A 23,786-nucleotide genomic window follows, 5' to 3' on the forward strand; every position below is an offset into this window, starting at 1 on the left:
TTCGCTTACTACTTCCACGGCTTCGCCACCTATCTCAAACCGCTGTGCTGTCCCGAGGTTATTGATCACTACTTTAGTTTTCTGCATATTATTTTCAGGCCCACGGTTGTACTCGGTTTGTCCAGTTCTGAAAGCATGCTTTGCAATTCGTTCCCCGAGTTACTTAGCAAGGAAACGTCATCAGCAAATCTGAGGTTACTGGGGTATTCTCCATTAACCCTTACTCCCACCTGTTCCCAATCCGATGTTCTGAAGACTTCTTGTAAACATGCTGTGAATAACATTGGAGCGATTGTGTCTCCTTGTATGATGCCCTTCCTTATAGGTATTTTACTGCTCTCCTTATGGAGGGTGATGGTAGCTGTGGACCGATTGTAGATATCCTCTAATATTCTTACATAATGCTCATCTACAACCTGGTTCCGTAATATCTTAATGACTGCTGAGGTTTCGACCGACTCAAATGCCTTCTCATAATCTATGACGGCTATATATAAAGGTTCAGTATACTCAGCACACTTCTCTATCACCTGATTGACCGTGTGAATATGGTCCATTGTTGAATAGCCTTTACGAAACCATGCTTGTTCTTTAGGTGGACTGAAATTTAAAGTTGCAGAAATTCTGTTAGCGATTATTTTGGTAAGTACCTTGTAGACTTACAGTAAGCTGACAGACTGACAGTAAGCTGATCGGCCTGTAATTTTTCAAGTCCTTCATGGGACTTGAATTCAGGGCTATTTAGGCCGACATAAATGCGTCCGGCGTAGATGGAAAACCCCTAGCGCACGTGAGCGCGTGCCTCACGGTGACAGCCAGGCGTCGTCCAAGCTTGCGCGTGGGATTACCCCACATGAAGTGTGATCTTTTGACCAATTGATTAAATCAAGAGCACACTATTACGTCACGATTAGTTCAAGAAATAGCCGTTGTGCTCCGATACCATCGAACCCCCAAAAACCCCATCTTATCCACTCCGCTCTGACGTCAGAACAACTCTGACGTCAAAACTACGTCAGAACACGGCGGCGGAGGCAACGGCCTGTCACCGTGGAGGAGTGCATTTAGCATGCACTGTGAACTAATGAACAGGCTACCCCCGTAGCTAAAAAGCAAGGCATACAGCTGGAAATATGTAATGAAAAGTAAACCTAGCTAATACATTCTAACATTTTATTTTTTCCTAACCGCCCCAAAAATGGAACAACAAGCACTTGAAAACGTCGGTCGCCGAGCGTCGTGAACATTTTCAGCGCGGTAGTAAACAAAGTGATATCTATAATGCCCTAAGCTCATTTTTCTTATTGATTCTTAGTTATGTATACGGCAGGTAACAAATTTCGGTCTAATTAATATATGGCACAAAACCAGTTTGATAATTATTTGCCAAACATTATGCGGTCTTAGATGCAATTGCTGGCAGTCGGGTACGTATGGGCTGATAGTAAACAAATGCTACTGGAAAATGTTATGTAGGTCGTAAGACATTGTGCAATCTTTATAAACGAGATCAAAAGATAGAGGATTTTTCTAAACAAATTTATTTACATTGTAAGCAAAAACACTTTCAGAGCTATGTTTTGCCAAGCGTTCTTTTCTTTTTTCCGAACGAGCTTTCAAAATCTCGTCATGCATTATTCTACAAAAGTTCTTGAGGAGGATGTTCGTGCTACACCACAACAGCTGCTTCAAAACTAGCTGGCTGCGGTGTGTCCATTCTCATTATCTGACGTTTTGTAGTTGGTCGGGAGCTCCTCGTTGAGGTCTGTAACCACTTAACGCTGGTTTGATAGCTTCGAGAACACTTCATCTTGTAATAATCACTCCATGATGGCGTAATTATGTGCGACAGCATTTACAACAGACATTGACGGGTTCACAAGGCTCCTCGATCCACTGCTCTGATGGGATATAATGCTTTTCTGCAACTGGCAAAGAAATCACCTTTTTCAGAGTCAATGTTTCTCTGCATTCCTCACTCTTCAACGTACGAAATATTACATCTTCGGGTAGGAAGTGCAGCTCGCAGACCTTTAAAGAACGAGTCCTCATTTAAATAAATCTTTTTTTGGATACGTGCCACGTCGACTCCCAATAAATAATGTACGTTCATGCAGTACAGGGGTGAGACAGCTGCACATATTGCGCAGTTTTAACACAAATTTGTTTTCCTGCGCCAGGCTGCTCCAAAAGCTTGAAAACTGCAAAAATTGCACCAGACTGCTCCAAAACAGTCTCAGCGCCAAGGATTTTAACACTCCCGTCAGTTTCAGTGGGGAAAAATGCTTACGGACAACATAATTTTCCAGCACCCCAGCAGCCTTTCCTGTATCAATGAGCAGTCAATACGCGAGGATTTCTTTTTCTTTTCCGGCGGGCTGAAAGTGGGGATGAGGATTATATGCAAGGGTGGGTTATATGCACGAAAATACGGTATTACACTGTGGGGTGAGAGCCCTGTGTTGTAAGTGGGGGTGCAGACAAAGATGGGCAGCCAGCATGCTGACTAAACGTCATCGTGAAGAAGCTGCAAGTTTGGAATTGCTGAAACTCGGTAAAACCTAGCTGGGTATTAATGCTATAGGATTAAGATGCATGTAGTAACCCTATGCCACGCAATGGTGTAGCCATGGGCTTTGTCTTCGCTTCTTCTGATTGAAGTGACTACAACTGTACTGAACGTGAAAGATCGCTAGGACAGCAAGAGATACCCCGATGTTGTCTACAAGATACCATGCGCAGACTGTAGCTGCAGTTACATTGGCAAAATTGGCAACTTCAGAAGGAGATTAAATGAACACCAAAGGGACGTGGGCAGCAACAAGAAAGTATCGAACGCCCTTGCCGAGCACGCCGATAATCACGGTCATTCCATCGATTGGGATAACGCTGCTATAATAGCCAAGGAAAAGAATTCAACCATGAGACTACCTTTAGAATCCGTGTTTATTCAGACGACCGAGGACACTATCAACAGGACAGATGGAAATCTGCCGGCAAGCTACAGCCATTCATTACGTCACATTTTAGAATAAGAAGCAACTTACGGCTCTTGCCTGCTTAGTGTGATCAAGGAAACCGTACGGGTTCCGAAACGTCTGTTTTCACCTTGACTTGGTCAGTGACCGCATCTTCGTCCTCATGACTACAATTGGACTTGAGCTCAACTGAACATTCAGGACCGTCGGCAGTAAGAAAGGGCGTGATCTGTTCCGATAGCCACTCAAAAGAGATGGCAGAGTGTACCCACTGCATGTAAAATGGCTCGTAGCATTTGCCACAAATTCATCTTGGTTACCCGTACATTACTGTACTACTACTGCCGTTTGTTGCTAGCCTCACCGCAGCAAAAACTAATGCGCAGCATTCTTAAGCCGCTCGTCTTGAGGGCGAGTTTCTTTTAGCCAAATTTTTTTCTAAATCCTGTTCAACCAATTACCTCCATTTACGCTATTATAACAATTACAGGTGGAACTTTCAGGAAATCTGCATTATTGTGGAAATGCAGGCCGTTACACGTTTCGCCATTTTCCGTATTTTTATATTTTTTAGTTTTTCAAAATTTCGTGCGACCAGTCATCTCCACTTACGCCATTATGGCGATTACGGGTGGAAATTCCGTGATATCTGAATTTTTGTGGAAATGCAGGGCGTTACACAATCCCGGCTGGGGGGGAACTCGGCAAAGAATGATACGCATTAATAGTGTGAATTTTTATTGAAACACAAGTTCCAGCTGGAAGGCCAGACAACTACCATTGGTCCAATTGCGCACATTAGACTAGCTTTACAAGTTGAACAGGGGGGCAGCTGGTAAATTGCCAACCTTTCTTTCCTTCCTCATGCGTTTTCTTCCCTCTGCGTTTGAAGTTTGTGCTAAAATTGGCACGGGTGTTATCCCCACAAGCAATCTTTCGATCAGAGTGAAGAGCATGTTGTCTTTTATTTCAGTAAAATTCGGTTAATTTAACATTCTAGATGCAAACTAAAAAACAAGACTGTGAGGAAGTATTGCATGCAAGATTGAAAACCGCTCCCACCAATTTCCGAACTTTTCACATAATCCCTCCATGCAGCTGTGCCAAAAACACAATATTGAAGATAATGCAACTTATGGTATCTTAAATCTACAGCTGTATAAAAATATGCGTGCACTTCCTTTCTACAGTAACAAAGTTCCCTTCACACTCCGAAACTTTGCCATCAGTGCAAAGACTCTGTGCCTTAAATTTCACGCCTTTTTTTTTTTTAAACAGACAACAGCCGCAATGTGCCAGACAAATTCCTGCGAAATGCAGGATCTGCCTCTCAATAAAGTATTTCTCTACTGTGCCCCTTCGCTTGATTTGATTGCATAAAATGACAGTTTCACTAAGAAAACGTAATCTGAAGGTACATTGACAGCAGAAAGTTGCTTTTTGAGCATTTAGTTGTTGGCACATCTATTTTCACAGGTAATGGATCGAACACGACATGGCAAAGGCTCGTGTACTATCATAAACTATTGATAAAAAAATTCCCCCGCATTTCCCCGAGGGGGAGAATGTGAAAGTGCGAATGCACGGTTGTCGGCCCGCTTGCGGCGCTTGCGCTCGGCCCCCGCAGCCCACCGCCTCGCCGCCTTCTCTTCCATCTCTTCCATCGGGTTTGTAGTATCACGTGTACACCACGCAGTTATCAAGCCGCTATAACGCCGCTGAGTCGCCAACGCACGCCGCTGACGACGTAGTTTGAATGCGTTAAAGATATAAGGCGCGTTACTCACACTGATATCAGCGTGGCGTCCGTGGCTTAGTCGGTAGAGCGTCGCGCTGCGGCCGCAAAGTCCTCGGATCGAAACCTGGCGCCGGATGCTGTTTCTTTTTTAAATATAGAGGAGGTTTTTTAAATATAGAGGAGCACTGCGGACGCCGACGCCGACGCCGCCGCCGCCGCTGGCGGTGGATGGTTTGGGGTCGCTTATAAAGTGCATTCGCACTTAAAAAATCAAGACATCTTTTAAATCTCCATTAAAGTGTAATTGTGAGTCCTTTTCTTACTCCTGCCCCAATTTCTAATTACAGTCAAAGAAAAAGAAGTATGAGAAAATGACACAAAACTTTTAAATTCACTCAATTATGCAGAATGAACACTTTTATTAACGTTTTAATTGTGTTTGAAGAAATTTCCCCAAATTTACGCTTTTCTTGAAACAACATATAGATGGATCAACCTCAAAATATTTTTCAAGCACAAAAGATGGTTTGAAAGTTCACCTTTCATCCTGTTACTGTGCGTTGTAATGGTTTCCTCAGTCTTGAAAGCACACATTTAATTTCTATCAGTACTGCATCCAACCTCCAGCTTGTTGGCTATGTTTACGAGATCACCAGTCATACTAGCCATTGGCACGTCAAAAAGGAATTAAACATAGAATTTCGCTGCATTAAAAAAAATGCCAGCCAAACAAATACAGCGGGAGTGTTCATTACATCCACACATCCATTGTATCAGACCCCTCAAAACGAGGCTTGACCATGCACATACACACTTCCCACATTTCCCGATCTCATTTCTAATTTTTTGCAATGTCCCTGCATACACAAGCATATTTTCAGAGTTTACAGTAAAAAGAAAATACATTCCATGTTTATTAAAAGGTGTATATTTTCTGAGTCCGCAATGGGCACTTAGGCACAATCCAGGGTTTCAACGCAATCACTCAATCACATAATAGTTAAAAAAAAAAAAAAAAAACTGGCGCGTAAGTACAATGTACAGGGCGTTAACTTAAGGCATAGAATGTAGCTGTGTGTCGACGACACGACCAGCTGTTCCCTGCTATCTCCTTGACTTGCTGGTTTCTTGGCGACTGCTTTCTATTTTCCGCAAGTCCTCCATGTCATCCTTTAGAATCTTCACCAACTGTGAGATGCCCCTTTGCTGGTTTTGCAGATGCTGTTAAAAAAATAAAAGCAAGAATGCACACGATCAAGAAAAGACATATTTTGTATGTAACTTTCAGCATCTTAGTTGCTCGTTGTGTTGATATTTTTGATGCTACAATAGGCACCAACCCATATTGTATTCGGTCCTGCACTGTAGGCAGTTACAGTGTAAATGGTCTGCACTGATGTCTCACCAGTACCACATATAAAAAGTCTGAATGAAGAATTGAGGACTACATAATACATTTCACAGCAATCACAGTGTGAAAAAAAAAAAAAAAAAAAGAGAGAGAGCAGCATGGAATGCTAAAAGTCATCATCATGAGCAGCCTATCTACGCCCACTGCAGGGCAAAGGCCTCTCTCATAGATCTCCATTTATCCCGGTCCTGTGCTAACTGCGTCCAAGATATCCCCGCAAACTTCTTACCTCATCTGCCCATCTAGCTTTCTGCCGCCCCCTGCCACGCTTGCCTTCTCTAGGGATCCGCTCTGTTACCCTTAATGACCAAACGGTTATCTTGCCTTCGCATTACATGCCCTGCACACACCCGTTTCTTCTTCTTAATTTCTACCAATGTCCTTAACACGCGTTTGTTCCCTGACCCACTCCGCTCTCTTCTTGTCCCTTAACGTTACACCTATCATTTTCTGTTCCATTGCTCGCTGAGTCGTCCTCAATTTAAGTTGAACCCTTTTAGTGCGCCTCCAAGTTTCTGCCCCATAGGTGAGTACTGGTAAGATGCAGCTGTCATGCACTTTCATGCTAAAAGTAGCCAACAGCAAATGCTGTTACCTCCTTGAGCTGTGAAATGAAGCCAGGTTCCAGGCTGCACTGTACTGTTGTGTCGGTAAAGGTCATCTGGTTGTTCTGCAGCTTGATCTGAGACATCAGCTCGTTCAGCCGGCCCTGCGAGGGAAAGGACGCGTTGTTGAAACATGCGCTAATGCATAAAAATGCCCATAGCAGCGTACTATGCACAACACTGGCTACGCGCCCATCAAGGACAACAGAAATATTGCTGCCGACAATTTCGCTGCATGGAAGCCAAACTCGAGCAATTTGTTCGAAGGGCGCTTGCGATTTGCCAGTGCTTGTGCTGACTAAGGAGTGCGAGCAATGCGAGCATGGCAGGCCCCGGGGGATGGCCTCACATGCACTAGCTGCTACGCTACCATCGCATCTAAATCAAGCATTTCCCCAAAAGCACTAAAAAGTGCAGAGCACTTTAGGGCTTGCGTTGTCGCCGTAGCTCACTCACTGGACCCAAGTAGAGTGACATGGCGTTCCGTCGTCGCGGCGTAACCCAGAGACTTCGAAAGCCAAGCGGTTTACGTAGTCATAAGCGTTCAATACTCGTGAACTGCTGGCGCTTGTCATATATCTCCCCATTGCTTAGTGCATAAAAAAGCTGCAGGTACATTTGAGGCAAAATATAGGTAATTAGCCAGCAGCGCCCGCGTTCATTTAGTTAGGAACGCCCGTTGGGTTGTTTTTTACGTAAGCAAAAAAAGTGGCAGTGCAACGTTGGCACGTGCAGGAAGAAAAGCAAGCACAAAAAGAACAGAACTCCCGTTGGCGCAGTTTCAGGCAGGGGGCGCGCGAGCACTGCGAAGGCGGGAAATTTGAATTGCATGGTGTCGTAGCAGTGAACGGATAATGGCGGTACAGCCTATTATGGCGAATCACTGTTCTGCACTTCCGACAGCTTTCACACGGAATGGAATGGCTTTAGCTTTTTTATTTTTGTTCTCAACCACACATTACAGGGCACTGATGTTAACATCCATGGACGCAGGCAACTATAGTGTCAGCCTCTTACGTGCTGCGTTGCTTTCATTCACAGCCGGTGTTTCATTCTCCGGCGATACGAAGTTCTTGAGGGCAAGGAGAGTGCCACCACGTAATGTGGGTGCGATTATTAATAGATCTGTTAACGCCATGGCAGAGAATCGGGGTGAAACAGCGCACACAACGCATGCCAGCGTTTTTTTTCTTTTTTTTTGTAGCGTGAACTACACTGGTTGAGGTTGAGCAGTTTTGCGTGGCTCCTGGAGGGCCGTGCTGCGCATGCGCAAGGAGCAGTGACATCACACGGCGCACAGCTGGCGCGCCGGAGCCGCCACCACGCGCGCCTCGCCGGCCTGCGCATTCCAGAGGAGTGACATCACAGCCGCGGCAGACACACTGGTGCCGGCGCGTGCCCAGCTGTGCGCCTCCGTTGCGCAGTAGCCAAGTCTGACGCTGCACCGGAGCCGCTTGATAGCGCCTCTCATTTTGTGCGCATGCGCGTAGGTATCAGTTGGGGTATGCATAAAACAAGGCGTTTCCTAGACAACCAGGAAAGCTGAGAATAACCAGCTGAACCTTAGCTCACGCTACGCATATCCTAGCATAGCCGAGCTAAGCCACTGCTATTTTTTTTTTTCTTCCGTGAGGTGCGGGTGCAATGCGCAGGCACAGTGGGCACCGTAATGGCGGTTTTCAGTGTTGCCAAGTGAAGAAATTGCCCTCTGAACTTTTGAATGAATACCACCTATAACATGATTGATGAAACTTAAGGTCACCGTTTAGATCTGTTCCATTTCTAAGAACTGCATTTGCACTGGGTTCTGCTGCTTACCAGTCCTATCTACAAAAATTTAAAGCCGTTCCACTACATGTGAAAGCAGTTGGAAGTGCAGAGCAGTGATTCGCCATAATGGGCTGCAGCGCCGTTATCCGCTCACTGCTATTACCCAATGCAACTCAAATTTCCCACCTTCACAGTGCTCGCGTGCCCCCTGCCTGAAACTGCACCAGCGGGAGACCTGTTCTTTTCGTGCTTGCTTTTCCTCTCGCACGTGCCGGCATAGCACTGCACTTTTTTTCGCTTACTGTCGTAAAAACCAACCCAACGGGCATTCCCAACTAATTCCTACAGTTTTCTTACCTATGTACCTACAGTTTTCTTAGCGCTAAACAGCGGGGAAATGCATGACAAGCGCCAGCAGTTCACAAGTTTCGAACGGTTAAGACTATTTACACCACTCGGCTTTCAAAGCCTCTGGGTTACGCCGCGATGACAGCCACTGCTATGGAATGCAGTGTGGCTCTCCTTGGGTCCAGGGAGCGAGCTATGACGATAAGGTGAGCCCCTCAAGTGCTCTGCACTTAAAAGTGAGCTTGTTGCTTTGCACAGGTAGCGCTTCTATTCAGTGATTTGTGCATAACTACGGTATTCTTGGAAAATAAAACTGGCCAGGTCTTCGCATTGGGGCAGCTTGTTGCACACTTGAGTTGGGAGAAACAGCAGCGCAACAAGGTGGCTACTGTGTGTGTCGCCCCCCCCCCCCAGTGCATTCTATCTCTGCGCCATTGTTTCTTCAAAAGGTGGGATCAAATGTGACTACCGGGCACCCACCCTGAATTGCGTGGGCGCGCTGAGTTCATTCACGTTGGTTTCCAGCAGAGTCCGCAGTTTCTCCTCCTCCGGCTGAATGGCAAAGCCCAGCTTCCGGCGGACTTCGTGGTGCACCATGACCTGCGAGCAAGCGTTCGTCGTCAGTTAGTCTGCACAGCCAAGATTATCACGAACATGGCTTCACAGAAGCAAAGTTCTCCCTCCCGCAGTTTGCACGGAGTACCTGTATTACAGTGTGGACTGCTTATAACTCATGCCAGGGGGAGCTGTGAAAACCCGCACTACGAGAGGTACCGCACATACACAAAACATGCGTGAATCCAGCCATATCACATGTTACTTTTCAAACATTCCTTGTTTATCATCACTCAAACGAAAAACAAAGGGCCACTAAAAATACAAACCACGAGCACAGCTTTAACTTACACTTTGTGTTTATGATTTGAGAGATCTGCGTTTAGCATCTAGAAGAACGGATGTCGTAGAGAGTGAGAGAGAGGGAGAGAACTTTTATTTACATAGTGGATTAGGCCGTGGTGGGCGCAGCCCTTAGGGTTGCAACGACTTCAGCCGCTTGAGTTACGAGCGTCTTCTGGAGCTGGGGGTTGGGTAGGGGATGGGTAGAGGGAGGGGTGGATATGATGCAGGACGGCTCTGCAGAGTAGCGATTCCGCTTGTAGTGGATGCCAGAGGCGTTCTTCCTCTCGAGTGAGGGATGAGTGGGAGGGAAGAAGCTCGCGGCAAGAGAGGCGGTAATACTGCGTGACCTCTCTGAAGGTCAGGAGGCTATCTCTGACTGATCTGGCTCCATGGAGGGTAAAATCCACATCGTACGCCAGCCTGACAAGAGCTCAGGCTACCGTGTGGGCCATCTCTGTTCGACCCTGTGGGGTGGTGAATTTAGACAGAGAATTTTGTGAGCCTGGGCCGAAATGAGACGTTTGGCGAAGTTTTGGACAGTCGTTTTCAAATCGGAGAACATGATTTCCGGGGTGGGTGTTTGTGTTAATGCCAGCGCAATTGCCGTTTCTTCAGCTACATGCGGGTGGCAGGTACGAAGAGTGAGAGTAGCAAGGGGAGGAGATGATGAGGAGTGAACAATGGCGATAGTGCATGTCTCTTTATGTCGATATTCTGCAGCATCCACATAGACGGTAGCTCTGGAAGGGGGAGATTTTCGAGCTAGTGACATGGCTCGATGTGTCCACCTTTCAGCATGGAATGATGGGCGCGTATTTTTTTGGGATGGGTCGAACGAGGATCAGGGAAGCAGCTTGGCTTATGCCGGCAAGACCATGTGATAAAAACATAAGCCGGATTTTTTTCCATCTGCACCTTGTGTTTGTTCGTGATACCAAAGGCGGTTGCTTATCAGTACAACATACAGGTAGCGGAAACCACCGGCATTGCGCCGCGGCTTGCTCTCTCCAGATGTTCGAAAAGGGAAAGGGCAGTTGCTTATCTGCACACTGTTCTAATCACAACAACTTGCCACGTCAGGAGGGGGGGCTACCTTTAGAGGTGTGCCGAGAGCAAGGGCAGTTGTGGTTCTCATGCGAGTGCAAACAGAACAGGCGAACTAAAGGGTGCCTATCTTATTTTCTGTGACTATGTTGAAGGAGAAAAGGGAGCTCGGGCTGCGTCGAATGGCAGAATCCATCTTTTTTCTTTTTGCGACCCTAAAACTACACCCCAGCTACACCAGTCGATTAGCGGACCCAGCAAAAAACTGCTCTATTAACGGTATTGTGCGTCAGTAGGGATGGGCGAATATAGATTTTGAGGTTCGAAGCGAATTCGAAGCGAATAGTGATTGGGTCGAATAATTTCGAATCGAATAGTTCGAATAGTACACATTGCAAATCACAAAGACAAATGAGCAACTTGTGACCTGACTAATGTACACATTTTTTTCTAATAATTAGAACTCACGTAGGCACAGCATTGTGTAAAACTATTACCAGTTGAACATTTATTGCAAAATCTTACACACAGCTTTCCTTTGCTGTATTCACAAGTTTTCATGAAGAAATGCCTGTTGCGCCACATGCTATAGGTGCAGCAGTTTCCGCCGGCTGCTCATTCACAAGTTTAAGCCTAGAAACTCGCAGAGTTAAGCGCCGCCTAGAAGCTTCGCTAAAAAAAGAAGTATTGTAGCCACTAGTATCCTCGGCCGTAGCCAAGCAAAGCGCAAGTGGCTGGCCGCCATTTTGAATAGGCTCGCTTAGTGCGGCGTACTGCCGCGCTGTGCGAGCCTATTCAAAATGGCGGCATGCCTATTCAAAATGGCGGCCTGTACAAGTCTGCTGGCTTGGTGCCGCTATGTTCGGAGCGGTGTCGTTTCAGTGCCGCCTTTTTTTTTAAACTTAAGTGTGCTGGCGGCCGAGAGCTTCGTCGAACCTCTAGGCAAGGCAGCAACTCGGCAGTGCCGGCACTGATAATAGAAATGTCCGCGTCGGTGGGTCTTGAGCCAAGCCTGGGGTAACTCTCGGAAAGCTTGGCTTTTAGCTGCCTATTCGGGAGCATCGAATAATTCGAAAATATCGAATACCTGCATTCGGATCGAAGCGAATAACGAATAGAGAGCTATTCGATCGAATATTCGACAATACCGAATATTCGCCCATCCCTATGCGTCAGGCAACCTCGTTACAAGTGGTACGCTTATGCATTGAGTTCTATGGGAGGCCTACCGGTGGCCACTAAGCCCCGCGTTATAAGCGGTCCCGCACTGTAAGCTGTTATGTTATATAAATGTATGACACTCTGTTAGTGTACTGAGAGGATATAAACCTCTTTCGCCCAGCAGGTAAGGAAGTGTCGACACCTTCTGCCCCGCTGGCACCTCTTGAATTCTTCCGCCGGGTTGACCAATGCATGGCGGTTTTCTGAGCACGAGTGTGACGTAGCCTTTTCTTCAGAAATATCACAAGCAGCTGCAATCTGTGCTGCTGGTTTTGCTAAAAACGGGGGGACTGGTCTGAGCACCCCACAAACAACAAATGTGTCTATCACTTCTAAGCTCTTGTGTAAAAGATCATGTTAAATCAGGCTTTAAATGAAAACGGTTTGATATCTCAAATGTCTTGACTCGGGTTTAATTTCCCAAAGGACAAAAAAAAGGAGGGGGGGGGGGGAAAAGATTAGCGTCTTGTTGAAGGTACTTGAAAAAGAACAACAAGGAGGACCCATTTAATTAATGCCATGTCACCACCAGCAACCATTGCTTGTTCTTCCTTGCAGTACAAGGGCCTCGTTCAACCATCTCCTAATGGCTGTGTTCTATGCCAGCCTAAAAGCCACAACCTGCCAGATGGATCTACCTCATCCATCACTCCAGTTTTTCTCTCTCTTGGCCTGTTCCAGCACTTCCTTTGACATACCCATCATTATTAGTGTAAATAACCGGTAGCGGCTCTATGCATCTCCGGGCTACGTCTGCAAGTCCTCCCCAGCACCTCGTATAAGCTACAGTGCTATCATCACGTGATTTTTTATGCCTGCCATTTTTCAACCACAGTTATGTCCATAGTAAATGCTAAATAAAACACACTGACGTAACACACAACAGAATACGGCGAAAGCAAGCACGTGAAGGTATAATACCTTATCTGCCCAACATGGTGTGCTTTTTATAAAAAGCTTCTGGTGACTCCAGTTTTGGCGGCGCTCCACAAAAACATGCCCAAGTGAAGGCGTAAGCCTACCCACCTTAAAGCGCTGGACACATGTACGACTAGTTCACGCGATTCGCATGCGACTGCTCGTTACGATTGATCGTTAGGACCCGTTTTGGCGTCGATCGCTGGTCGAAGGAGGCTCACGACGTGCGTCTGGCAAGCCAGATGCAGTCGTGCCATCGTTGCAATCGTCGTGAGGCCACAGCCAATGAGAGCCCGCTGAGCCCCAACCCCCCGCAACCGGCGTGCGTTGCTCTGGTCGGCTCGGGTGTTGGAAACTTTAGGCTTAGCATCCTGGCGGATATTTGATCGCCGCTATCTGTGTAACTGCGAACGACAATCCGTAACACAACTTTTCACCACACTATCATCCCCTTTCTCGCATAAGCTACTTTTTTTTAGCGATCAGATTGATTCAGAAGAGCAGCGACAAGCGCGGTTGCTACCGTGGTCTGCGCCGGTTCGAGCCGCTGAGTGTGCCGAGCTGGCAGGCGCGACCGACGTGTGCGCGGACTGTTTCCGAAGACAGAAAACGCTTCGCGATTGCATGCTTTATCAATTTCTTGCGAACAAACGCGCGGAATCTACAAATTCAGCTCAGCGATCGTCGTAGTTGAACATCTGCGTAGCCTGTTTCGATGCTTCCGCGCAGGTATTGCCATCTCTCGACCGGTCGGCGCACCGCCCGCCGCGCGCCGCGGGGGTTGGTCAGCGTATACGCTTGCATCGCGGCAGATATCTGATCGCTGCTTTTAAAATAAGCCCTGATAACAATCCCAAGCACAATTTTTCACCACACTAACACCTACTTTCTCGCATGTGGAACTTCATTTTTACGATCAGATTGATTCAGAAGAGCAGCGACAAGCGGTTGCTACCGTGGTCTGCGCCTGTTTGAGCCGCTGAGTGTCCGAGCTGGCAGGCGCGGCCGGCGTGTGCGCGAACTGTTTCCGAAGGCAGGAAACGCTTCACGATTGCCTGCTTTATCCATTTTTTGCGATTAAACGCGCGGAATCTACAAATTCAGCTCAGCGATAGTCGTAGTTGACCATGGAGCAAAAACGGTGGGCGGAGCGACGCCGACGACGCATCGCATGCGCGCATCGGGTCATGTGTCTCAAATTCACGCGTACGACTAGTCGTAACGATCAGTCGCAACGATCAGTCGCATGCGAATCGCGTGTACAAATCGTACATGTGTCCAGCGCTTAACCATTTGATACTCACCACTTCCGCACTCAGCACAAAGGGAGATTTATCAAACTGACATATCTGCAAAGGAGGCCCTGTTTTGATCCTCTGCTGTTGGGAAATATCACTTGGAGGCTGAAAGTAGGCACTTCACGTGCACGAATACGAAGCTCCACGGTACCCGAGCTACACGTGTACTCCACCCCATAAGATTCTCGTCTTAATGACCCTTTGAGGGTTTTTGCCGTATATGTACAGTGGCGGTTTTCCATCCTGCAAGGTCCTTGCCGTACAAGTACAGTTTCGACCCTTCGTTTGAATTTTTGCGCCATAACGACGACGCATGCTAACTGGGAGGTGATGCCACATCCTAGGACTTACAGGAAGCATTTGCAATTTGATTGTGCTACCTCCTTGCGGAGATAAACAGAACTCTCCAGGTTCAGCACGGCCTGTGGCCTGTGTCAACGCCCTTTCATGGTTTCAGTTTCGCCGCGTGATCGCAACGGAGGCGCGCAAAACTTGATTTTTAAGAGTGAAACACTTCAGCAAATCGTAATTTTTCGTGGTGTCCGCAGTTAAAAATACCACGCAATTGCCGAGCGAGCGCATGTGAGCGCGGGCCTCACGGCGACGCCCGGCAGTTAACAAAACCAAAGAAATAAATGCCTAGCGCTCGTGTGTGCATGCCTCCCAACGACCGCCCAGTATCCCCTGCGCACGTTCGTCAAGCCAAGCATGCCCATTTAGGGAGATTGGCCTAGATAGCGGCGTGCACGGCAGTAAAAAAACCAAGAATATGCCAAGCGCTCGTGTGTGCGTGCCTCGCGGCGACTACCCAGCGTTGTCAGTGCACGTTTGCAAGCCAAGCGTACATTACTTGAAAAACTGGCCAAGATTAAATTAAAAAAAAAAAAAAAAAGAAGAAGAACACACCAGCATTTGCCGTTATTGCGGCAACACTTGCTCGGAACAAGGAAGACAGGTCACAACGTACGTTCCTCCAAGAAGGAAGCTCACACTTATAGCAACAATGATGGAGCAAAGGTCGTTGTGGCGACAGCAAAGAAGCAAATCGGCTGCAATTTTGGACTTAAACCGTCGTGATGGTCGTGAAGGTTGCATACAGCTTCACTACCTTCAAGTCTTGCGCGTTAGTGTGAGCTTCCTTCATTTTTTACCTTTATCGGCACTCCCTTGCAGGGGCGGCGGAAGTTGATTTCTACCTACATTGGCGCTGCTCTTAGCTTGTTTATCACCGTGAAGTAGTTTTACCATCTGGGAAAGACTTTTTTCACAAAAATTCGACCCTCAAAGGGAGAGGTCAATCTCCATCCGCTTACCTTCAATATTCTACTGTACAGGTTCTGTTGCTTCCTCTTATGCTCTTCAATCTTTGCAACGGTGTTTGTGTGCCGGGTCTGGAGTTTCGAGATGTCCTCCGCGATAGACTGTTAAGAAGGGAAGAACAAGGAGGAAGAAAACGCAATGAGCACCTTGCTCAAGGCAAATGTACGGAAACACTTCCCTTGCAGGGCACGAACGCTTCACCGCAGCATCAAAGTTACTTGGTGTCAAAGTGCTGGAGCCCGATAACCCGGCACCAGATTTGCAAAGAGGGTTTGATACATGCTCATGTACAGTATTTACTCAAATCTAACGCACATCTTTTTTTCAAAAAATAGGTCCCAAAATCACACGCGCGTTACAATCGAGTACGACTCAAAGCTGCGGCGCCGTATCGCCATCGACACTTCAAGATGGCTGCTTGACTACTGAACGTGTAGCCAGTGCTTCGTATTCGGGGCATGTTTGCCTTTGTTGTCTGTGCGTAGTCTTTTTTTGCGTTCCTGCTCTTTCCGCCGTGGAATTTCCCACTGTAAAGACACAGCGGGTTCACCACGATGCTGCGTTCAAGAAGAAAGTAATCTTGTGCACAGAAAGTGATGAAAATCGGGACGCGTCACGTGCGTTCAGTGTTCCGGAGACTTGCGTGCGGGACTGGCGCAAACAGAAAGAGAAAATGTTCACAAGCAAGGCGACACGGGAAGGGTTGAGCAGACCAAAGAGGGGGCGATATCCCCAAATAGAAGACCTGTTGGCAGAGCACGTGCAGCAGCAGCGAGCGACTCAGAGACCCGTAACGGCAGAGCTGACGAGGCAGCGACGGCGCTGCCCCAGACTGTCATCGTGGCGACTGTCTTGCCGGCAATAACCGGCACATTTTATTTTGTGCCATCTTTGGAATAAGCCTAGCTTGTTCCAAGCAGGAAAAGCTGGAATTTTGTATTAAATAATGAAAGTCTAGTGCGCATTTCAATCGTGGACATAGCGTTTCTTTCTTCTTCGGACCGCGAAAAACGGGGGCGCATTAAAATCGAGGGCGCGTTAGATTCGAGTAAATACGGTAAGCTACTTCACTCAGATATTTCTTTTCAGTACGTGGTGAGAAGAAAAACTGCTTCATTACAATCGTGCAAAATCTCGTTTTTGGTTTTATTACAAGGTACAATGCCCACATGGATTGAGTATGACCGCCAACCAAGGTACAAATTTTGTTCGCTATAACTGATAATTCCCTGTAAGCAGGATTTCTTATAATGAGGTTTGACGGCATGCTCCACACAATTGTGTAAGGGCTGGCCACAGTTTTTTTTTCTTCTATGATTCTCTCGCAGAGTAGCAAGCACATGGTCACAAACTCATTTGGCTGTGGCCGCATGCGAGTCTTGGTACCATGCATTTGGCATCATTCGCGGCCCTCATTGCATTCAGTGGCTCAAATCATTCAAAAGTTCCCTATATCAGCAAGGTGAAACGTATCGTTTTCGGTGTAGTGAAGGCTGCTACTGCCGAGCATTACATGCAAGCTCAGTGATGTGATTGGGTCAAGTCATTTTGGAGCAGCCAAAAGTAAGTTTTGGAGCAGCAAAATCGGCTTTTAGAGCAGCCAGAACAAGCATTAAGATTTGAGAATACTGCTAGAAGGAGAGGAAAACAACCGACACGAGCACCAAAAGCAGCATCCTGGGCACACAGAAATGTTTAAATAAGTAAAATTCCTACGGTGCAGACGAGTTTCTGCCGCACAAATGTCTTTTAACAGTGATTGCGAAATGCCTTCAAGGCAAGCACCGAAACCCTTCGTGCGAGTGTGCATTCCCTACATGAGCGAACAGATCGTGAAAGAACTTGTCTTTTAATTTAGCATTCGATTCGGTAGGCTGCAGAACTTTTTGTAAAACCATAATGAATGAAACACAGTCACATAATGTGGACAGTTTGATGTACATACACAAAATTAGGACATTTTGAAGCTAAAAACGACTATATGGCAATAAAACACATTACTAGATCCACTGAAAATGCTTTGAACTTGTTTAAGTTAGCATAACTTGTAATGAAACGAAACAGGCACTTGTGCTAAACCCATGTTTCTCTGGTTAAATATGCTTGAAAGTAGAACTATCGTGACTGCTCCAAATTTTTCTTTTGTGCAATCTTTTCCAGTGCTGCCGCCATTCTTGTTTTACCCTAAGCTAGAAGAGGCTGTCCACTTTTGACATCACTGAAGCTATTAGACTTAATGCCTTGGCTCCGCATTCGTCAGCATTTTTTTTTTGTTTTTTTGCGGTCTCCACTTTTTGCTGGAGCCTGTCTCACCCATCGTGACTAGGACCAGCCTTAGCTGGGTCAGGACACCGCTGCTTAGTTGCCCGAGCTTCTTCAGTTGCAATGCGCTCTTGGTAGTTTTTGGTCGACGCTCGTACTGCTCTCAAAACTTCTGGTATCCCATCGAAGCGACTTGCACCTCCTTCAAAGCGCCAGGAGAATGAAACGTTATGCCTGATGCCATTAATACGGTGTACCGTCAACCGGGCCCTTTCATTAAGGTGCCGGCGGTACTCACTGAAGCCCCTTTCCACATCCGCATTTCTATGTGGAATGCAAGGCAACGCCTTCACTAGCCTGTCCAAAAGAGGGAAATTGGTTTTTTTGTCAGCCTCCTTCTGCTCAAAATCTACTGTTAACACTTATCAATCTGTGTAGACGTATCTGATTCAACATGTTCAAGCTGTAGGAGCGTGTATTCATCCATCAAAGTAAAGACATCACAGGGTTTGATCACTTGCGGCAGCCTGGTAGTTGGCCTCCTCAAATGAGCGCAAGAAGACTCCTCTTCCCTCAACTGTGCGCTTAACAAGCGCAGGCTCTGCAAAATGACAAGGCGAATGGCAGCTGCATCAGAAGGTATTCGGTGCATTTCATGTAAAAGCTTCCAGCACTCAACCTACATGTCTATTTCTTTCCGGGTTCTCAAGGCACAGTTGCACGCTCCGTGTCCTCTCCCACTTCTACTCTCGCTTTCCAATTTGCCGGGGACTAGGTTTGCAACAACGGCAACTCTCTGGCTTTCTTCAAGCGGTAAGACTCTGTCTTCATGAAGCGTCCACACTGCTCGTGAATGACGGCCACCATCTCATCATTGCGTAGGTGGATCAACGGCTCATGTCTTCGAAGCAAAGGCAAAAAATCAGTGAAAACTTCGACCACATTCTTCACGAAGAGTAGCTTTGCAAAGGAAGTTTAATTAAATGCTTTCCTCAAGCGATCTTGCAGCTGTACTCCTGAACAACATGTTGAGTCAGACAAGATCACTTTAATCACAGCTGGAAACTGTTCAATGAACAGCTGGTCCCAAGGTAAGCCATCTTGAAATTTCGTCCCTTTCCCGCTTCCCACTAGCTACCCTTTCAATACCCTCTACACCTCGACCCCTCGGAGCTAGTCACGTGAACTCCTGCCAAGCGTTGTTGCAAAGGAGATTGTAAAAGATTTCCTCCTCCTCAATGCCCATAGCGTAAAGACGGCTCCTCCCACTAGAGCGCGCCACATCAAGGAAGCCCGGCGAAACGAACCTCCGGCGCAAGTTTGGCGCAGGTTGCTTGAAATGTAGAAGGATGTAGCAGGATGTTACCTCTCGGCACAGTTGGGCACTATTGGTGCCACTATCACGTCACTGCAAGCTGCCCCCTCAGTTTCTTCCATTTCAGAATAGCTCCTCTTATCTGCAATCAAAATTTCCGGTACTAGTGCAATGGCCGCACATCCCTGTACTGCTGGCAATCTGCGATCTCCGACTTTTAAAAGCAGTGGGAAGTGGGACTGCAGCAGGTAAGGCAACAGCATGCTTTAACTGCCTCTATTCTTTATTAGAATGTGGTTTTCATACCATGGCACATGGCTCCAGTCTGTGGTCTTTTTCTAAACATTCAGGCTCCACGTTTAAGGCACAGCCCTAACACAGGCGTGAATATAGTACTACTGATAATTTATCCATGCACACAAACGTCATTTCTAAAAATGCTGCCAACAAGCAATAAAAATTAAAAAAACACATAGAGAAACTGTGGCTGATTCCTGCCACAGGAATCGGCAAAACACGAAAGTCAAATGTGCAGTGAAATCTGCAGTTGAGCATAATTTGCGGGTCGGCAGCTGTCTTGTGGGAGGGCTTGGCAAGCGACGTCCTGCTGGCGGGTCGCTTCGGCAAAGGTGTACTGGAGTCATTTCCGTTACGGAAATGACGTCAGTGAAATCATGGTGTATCCCGGCATAAAACACTTTCGTGTTAAAATATAAAACCCGAAAATGAACAACCCTAAGTATATCTTTAGTACTAAAGGTTGCTTCCCCGCAAGAAGACCTTGTGTGCAGGGGTGCACCTTTTACATGCCGCTTGGTTCGTTGTACTGGCGTCATTTCCGTGATGGATATGACGTCAGTGAAATCTTGGTGTATCCCGGCATAAAAAACTTTCGTGGTAAAAATTGAGAAATTCCCTCTCGCCTCCACACGAAGCTGTATTTTGCTGCAAACGAAAGTTTCACAGCTGCACGAGGCACAGCCGCAGGTCATCTTACGTCTAGCCTGCACTGGTGCTGCTTGATCTCGTGCTCCTGAAGCTTGAAACGGCGGCGAAGCTCTGCAAAGCCGATCATGGGGACCGGGATGAGCCTCTCTGGGTTCGGATTGTCCTTCTTGGCCTGCTCCCACAGCAAGGGATCTATGCCTGCACAGAGGAGCAGCAAGCAGCAAGAAAAAAATGTGGCTGTTCCCTCTTCCATAGGAACCGGTAAAACACGAAAGTGAAATGTGCCTTCACAGGACGAGTTCAATGTTCATTGTGCATCGATTTGAACTTGCACGTTGCTATTTATATTTCATCGGTATGGCACCGTTAGACGCATCAATGTTAGACACTGGATTGCACGCGTCGGAGCATTGCATAAATCCGACTGAAAGCACAGGTGCGCACAACCCGTCCATGCGAATGAAACCAAACGGGTTGTCAGCGAATCGTTTGGTGAAAACACTGTCCGCTGCAGCAAAAGGACCGTGTCACGAGCGCGACACCCACAAGTCGGCTTCTCTGCAGCTTACGCTGTGCGTCCCCCGTACACGTAAGCACTGGCATCAAGGCGCCAACTGTCGAAGCTCATTAGTATCATGATGCACTGCTTGCTTCGTCTCTCCTAGATGGCAGCACCATCTGAAAGGAAGGCTATAAGGTGCGTTTGCCGTCCTATTCACACCTGTGTTCGTAGTGCAGTCGGGAGCGCATTTCGTACCTCCTGTTGCGGTGAAAAAGTTCGTGGCTCGAATCCCAGCGCCGCTGCAACAATCGAAGTTTTTCTGGAGATGTAATTTCCGTGACAGATTTGACGTCAGTTAGATCTTGGTGGACCCCGGCATAAAACACTTTCGTGTTAAAAAAATTAAAGCCATTCCACTCAATGTGAAAGCTGTCCATAGTGCAGAGCAGTGATTCACCATAACGGGTTGTAGCGTCGCTATCAGCTCACTGCTACCACCCAATGCAACATTTGAAATTTCCCGCCTTCGCAATGGTTGCGCGCCCCCTGCCTGAAACTGCGCCAGCGGAAGTACTGTTCTTTTTGTGCTTGCTTTTCCTCCCGCATGTGCCGGCGTTGCACTGCCACTTTTTTTCACTCACTATCGTAAAAACCAACCCAACGAGCATTCCAACTAAATGAATGCGAGCGCTGCCGGCTAATTACGTATATTTTGCCTCAAACACAGTTTTCTTTGCGCTAAACAACAAAGAGATGTGAACCGCTGGTGCTTGTCTGTAGGACAAGCACCAGCGGTTCACGAGTTTCGAACGCTTATGATTATATAAACCGCTTGAGTTTCGAACCCTCTGTGTTACGCCGTGACGACAGCCGCTACGACGGAACGCCGTGTGGCTCTACTTGGGTCCAGTGAGCGAGCTACGACGACAAGGCGAGCCCCTAAAGTGCTCTGCACTTAAAAGCTTATGCCGGGAACACACAAAAGCGGTGAGCCCAATTACACTGCACATGTACCAGAGCACTGCATCAGAAGGAATTTGAGAGCGAGGCATGGCTGGTAGTGCCCACGTAAATCTGGGTATGGCAAAGTGCCACAGAGATGTCCTCTGCCTGGTCTGGTTGGATAAGCCCAATCCTGGACGAAGGTCTGGGACGAAGGTCTGCCCCGACAGCTATTGACTGGAGTTACTGGGAAATGTGTTTCTTCCCTTTAAAACAGGCCATCACAGAATAAGAACTCACAATCCTGCCCCTGATTTCCATTTAAAAAATTCATGAACCATTCAGCCACTGTCAAAGCTTAACAATGTTCTCAAAAGACGTTTAACATACTTCTGGTGTTCTAAACTGATTTCCCTTGAAACCATATTTTTTTGCTCTAAAATGTTCCTTCCGTTATCCCATATCCAACGATACCTACTTAGCTCCATAAAATGTGAGGGAAGAATACAGGACATGCAAGGTAGACACATGTAGCCTATCTGTTGTGCATCCTGTAAATCCTCAGTCTAGCCCAACAACTTTCCTTCTCTTCATCAAAGAAAGAAAGGAATTGGAGAAGGAATATTTGTCCTGAGGCCACAACAGTGAGCGGTGAAGAATGAAGTTCATATAATACTTGTTATTAAAAGCATATAAGTTGACCACATTGAGACTCCTAAGAGCATACTAATGCTGTATTCGGGTGGTCGTTTTAGAGCGCTCTGGAGCACTCCGGAAAGCGACTCCGTGTTCGGGTGGTCGAAATCGAGCGCTCAACGTATGTTCGGTTGGTCGTCTCAGAGCGTCGTCCTCCACTCCGAGCGCCTCCGACTGCTCTGACTCCAAAGTGGGAGCGCCGCCAAAATCTGGAGGTGATCGGGTCACGTGACCCCGGCCGCGGCGGCTCGCCCCGCTCGCCTGCCTAGTTGGTGGCGTTCGCCGAGGCCTAACCAGCAATTTGTTGTGGGAGTATTTCTCGTTTTTGCTTCTCGTGCTATTACTGAAAGGGGTCCTGAAATGCCTTCCGCCGATACATAGATGCACATGTAACCAAATAAAGCAATGTATTAGCAATCTCCTCCTGCAAGAATTTTGTTAAAGCGATGAGTATTAGCTGAGAAATCGTAAATCAAAAACCGCGCATTATCGTCGCGCCGTATTTCCTCCTCCTTTCAACTGTTTCTTCGCTGTTGGCCTCCCCTCCCATGATACTCCGCTCCTCAGCGGTGACGAACTTCCGCTATTGCGCTCCCACAGACTGCCGTCTGCTACGGGCTAGCTCTTTCGGCTTTTTCAGCTTTGTTAACCCCATGGACACTCCTCTAAAGGCTGGAAAAGTGAACGAAGGACCTGGCCGCATGTGTGCGGCCTGGCCTTGCCCTTTCGCGGTGTACGTAGCTGCCGTTGGTATCGGCGGTGAATTCGCAGCCGCGCGGGGAGAATCGTGCGCTCGTTCCCTTTGGTGCACCGCGCACTGTTTATCCAAAAAGCGCGGTCTCAGATGTGACCCCGCTGGTGCCGGGTGTTATTTTGCGGCGGTTGTAATTCCTACTACCGGCGGCATGTGAAAAAGGACATTTTAAACCGACACAGAACCCGTGCACAAAACGCGCCGGATTGGATCGCTTTATCAGCGGCGATGAACGGGAAGGCGCAGAGCAAACTAACGCCGCACTCGATCAGCGAAAACCCGTGTTCTGACAAGCTGCACCCATGTGTTGCATTCAACACTGACGGGAAAGCGTATGTTTGCACTTGTTTGGATAGTCGTAAAATGTCCAAACACTCCGGCACTCCGATAGCAGATGAGCCGGCGAGACATTTCGGAAAACATTTGACAGATGGCGCCGTATGCATTAGTGTGTCGCTACGCAAAACTGATTAGACGCTCTACCGCTCTACTAAAACTCCCCTCGCAGTGTTTACGTAGCGGGATGCAAAAATGTAGCGTTTAGCGTATGCAAAGGCCACAAACGCTGTACTAAAACTCTATTAGCAGCAAAATAGCGTGCGTATGTGAGGCCGCTTGCGTTTACAAAGCTGCACGCCGAGCGCGTACGTTTCAAACCTAGTGACATCGTTTAAATACACTGGCAAGCACAGTGTAACGTAGTCAGATATCAACCGTATGCTCAGGCGATAAGCAAGAGCTTGTTTAATGTGATTGCGCATAAAGGCCCGTTCGCACTTGCGACGAAAGCGAGTGAAAGCGGCAGGAATTTCGTCG

General features: G+C 47.3%; 1 protein-coding gene across 1 annotated transcript in view; it reads right to left on the bottom strand.

Annotated features, from left to right (window-relative positions):
* Positions 1-5,613: 5,613 nt before the first annotated feature.
* The window catches only part of Nup54 (nuclear pore complex protein Nup54), a 35,407-nt gene continuing 17,234 nt past the window's right edge, over positions 5,614-23,786 (bottom strand). Inside the window, exons 6-10 of the mRNA XM_077703376.1 lie at positions 20,126-20,274; positions 15,545-15,652; positions 9,331-9,450; positions 6,723-6,836; positions 5,614-5,937 (exon numbers count right to left, since the gene is read on the bottom strand). Coding sequence (XP_077559502.1) covers positions 5,821-5,937; positions 6,723-6,836; positions 9,331-9,450; positions 15,545-15,652; positions 20,126-20,274 — 608 coding nt within the window. The 3' untranslated portion in view covers positions 5,614-5,820. The remainder of the gene's footprint in view (positions 5,938-6,722; positions 6,837-9,330; positions 9,451-15,544; positions 15,653-20,125; positions 20,275-23,786) is intronic.

Source organism: Haemaphysalis longicornis, unplaced genomic scaffold (assembly GCF_048455015.1).
Source record: "Haemaphysalis longicornis isolate Haplotype H1 unplaced genomic scaffold, Haemaphysalis longicornis Haplotype H1 scaffold_3, whole genome shotgun sequence".
NCBI classification, from domain to species: domain Eukaryota; kingdom Metazoa; phylum Arthropoda; class Arachnida; order Ixodida; family Ixodidae; genus Haemaphysalis; species Haemaphysalis longicornis.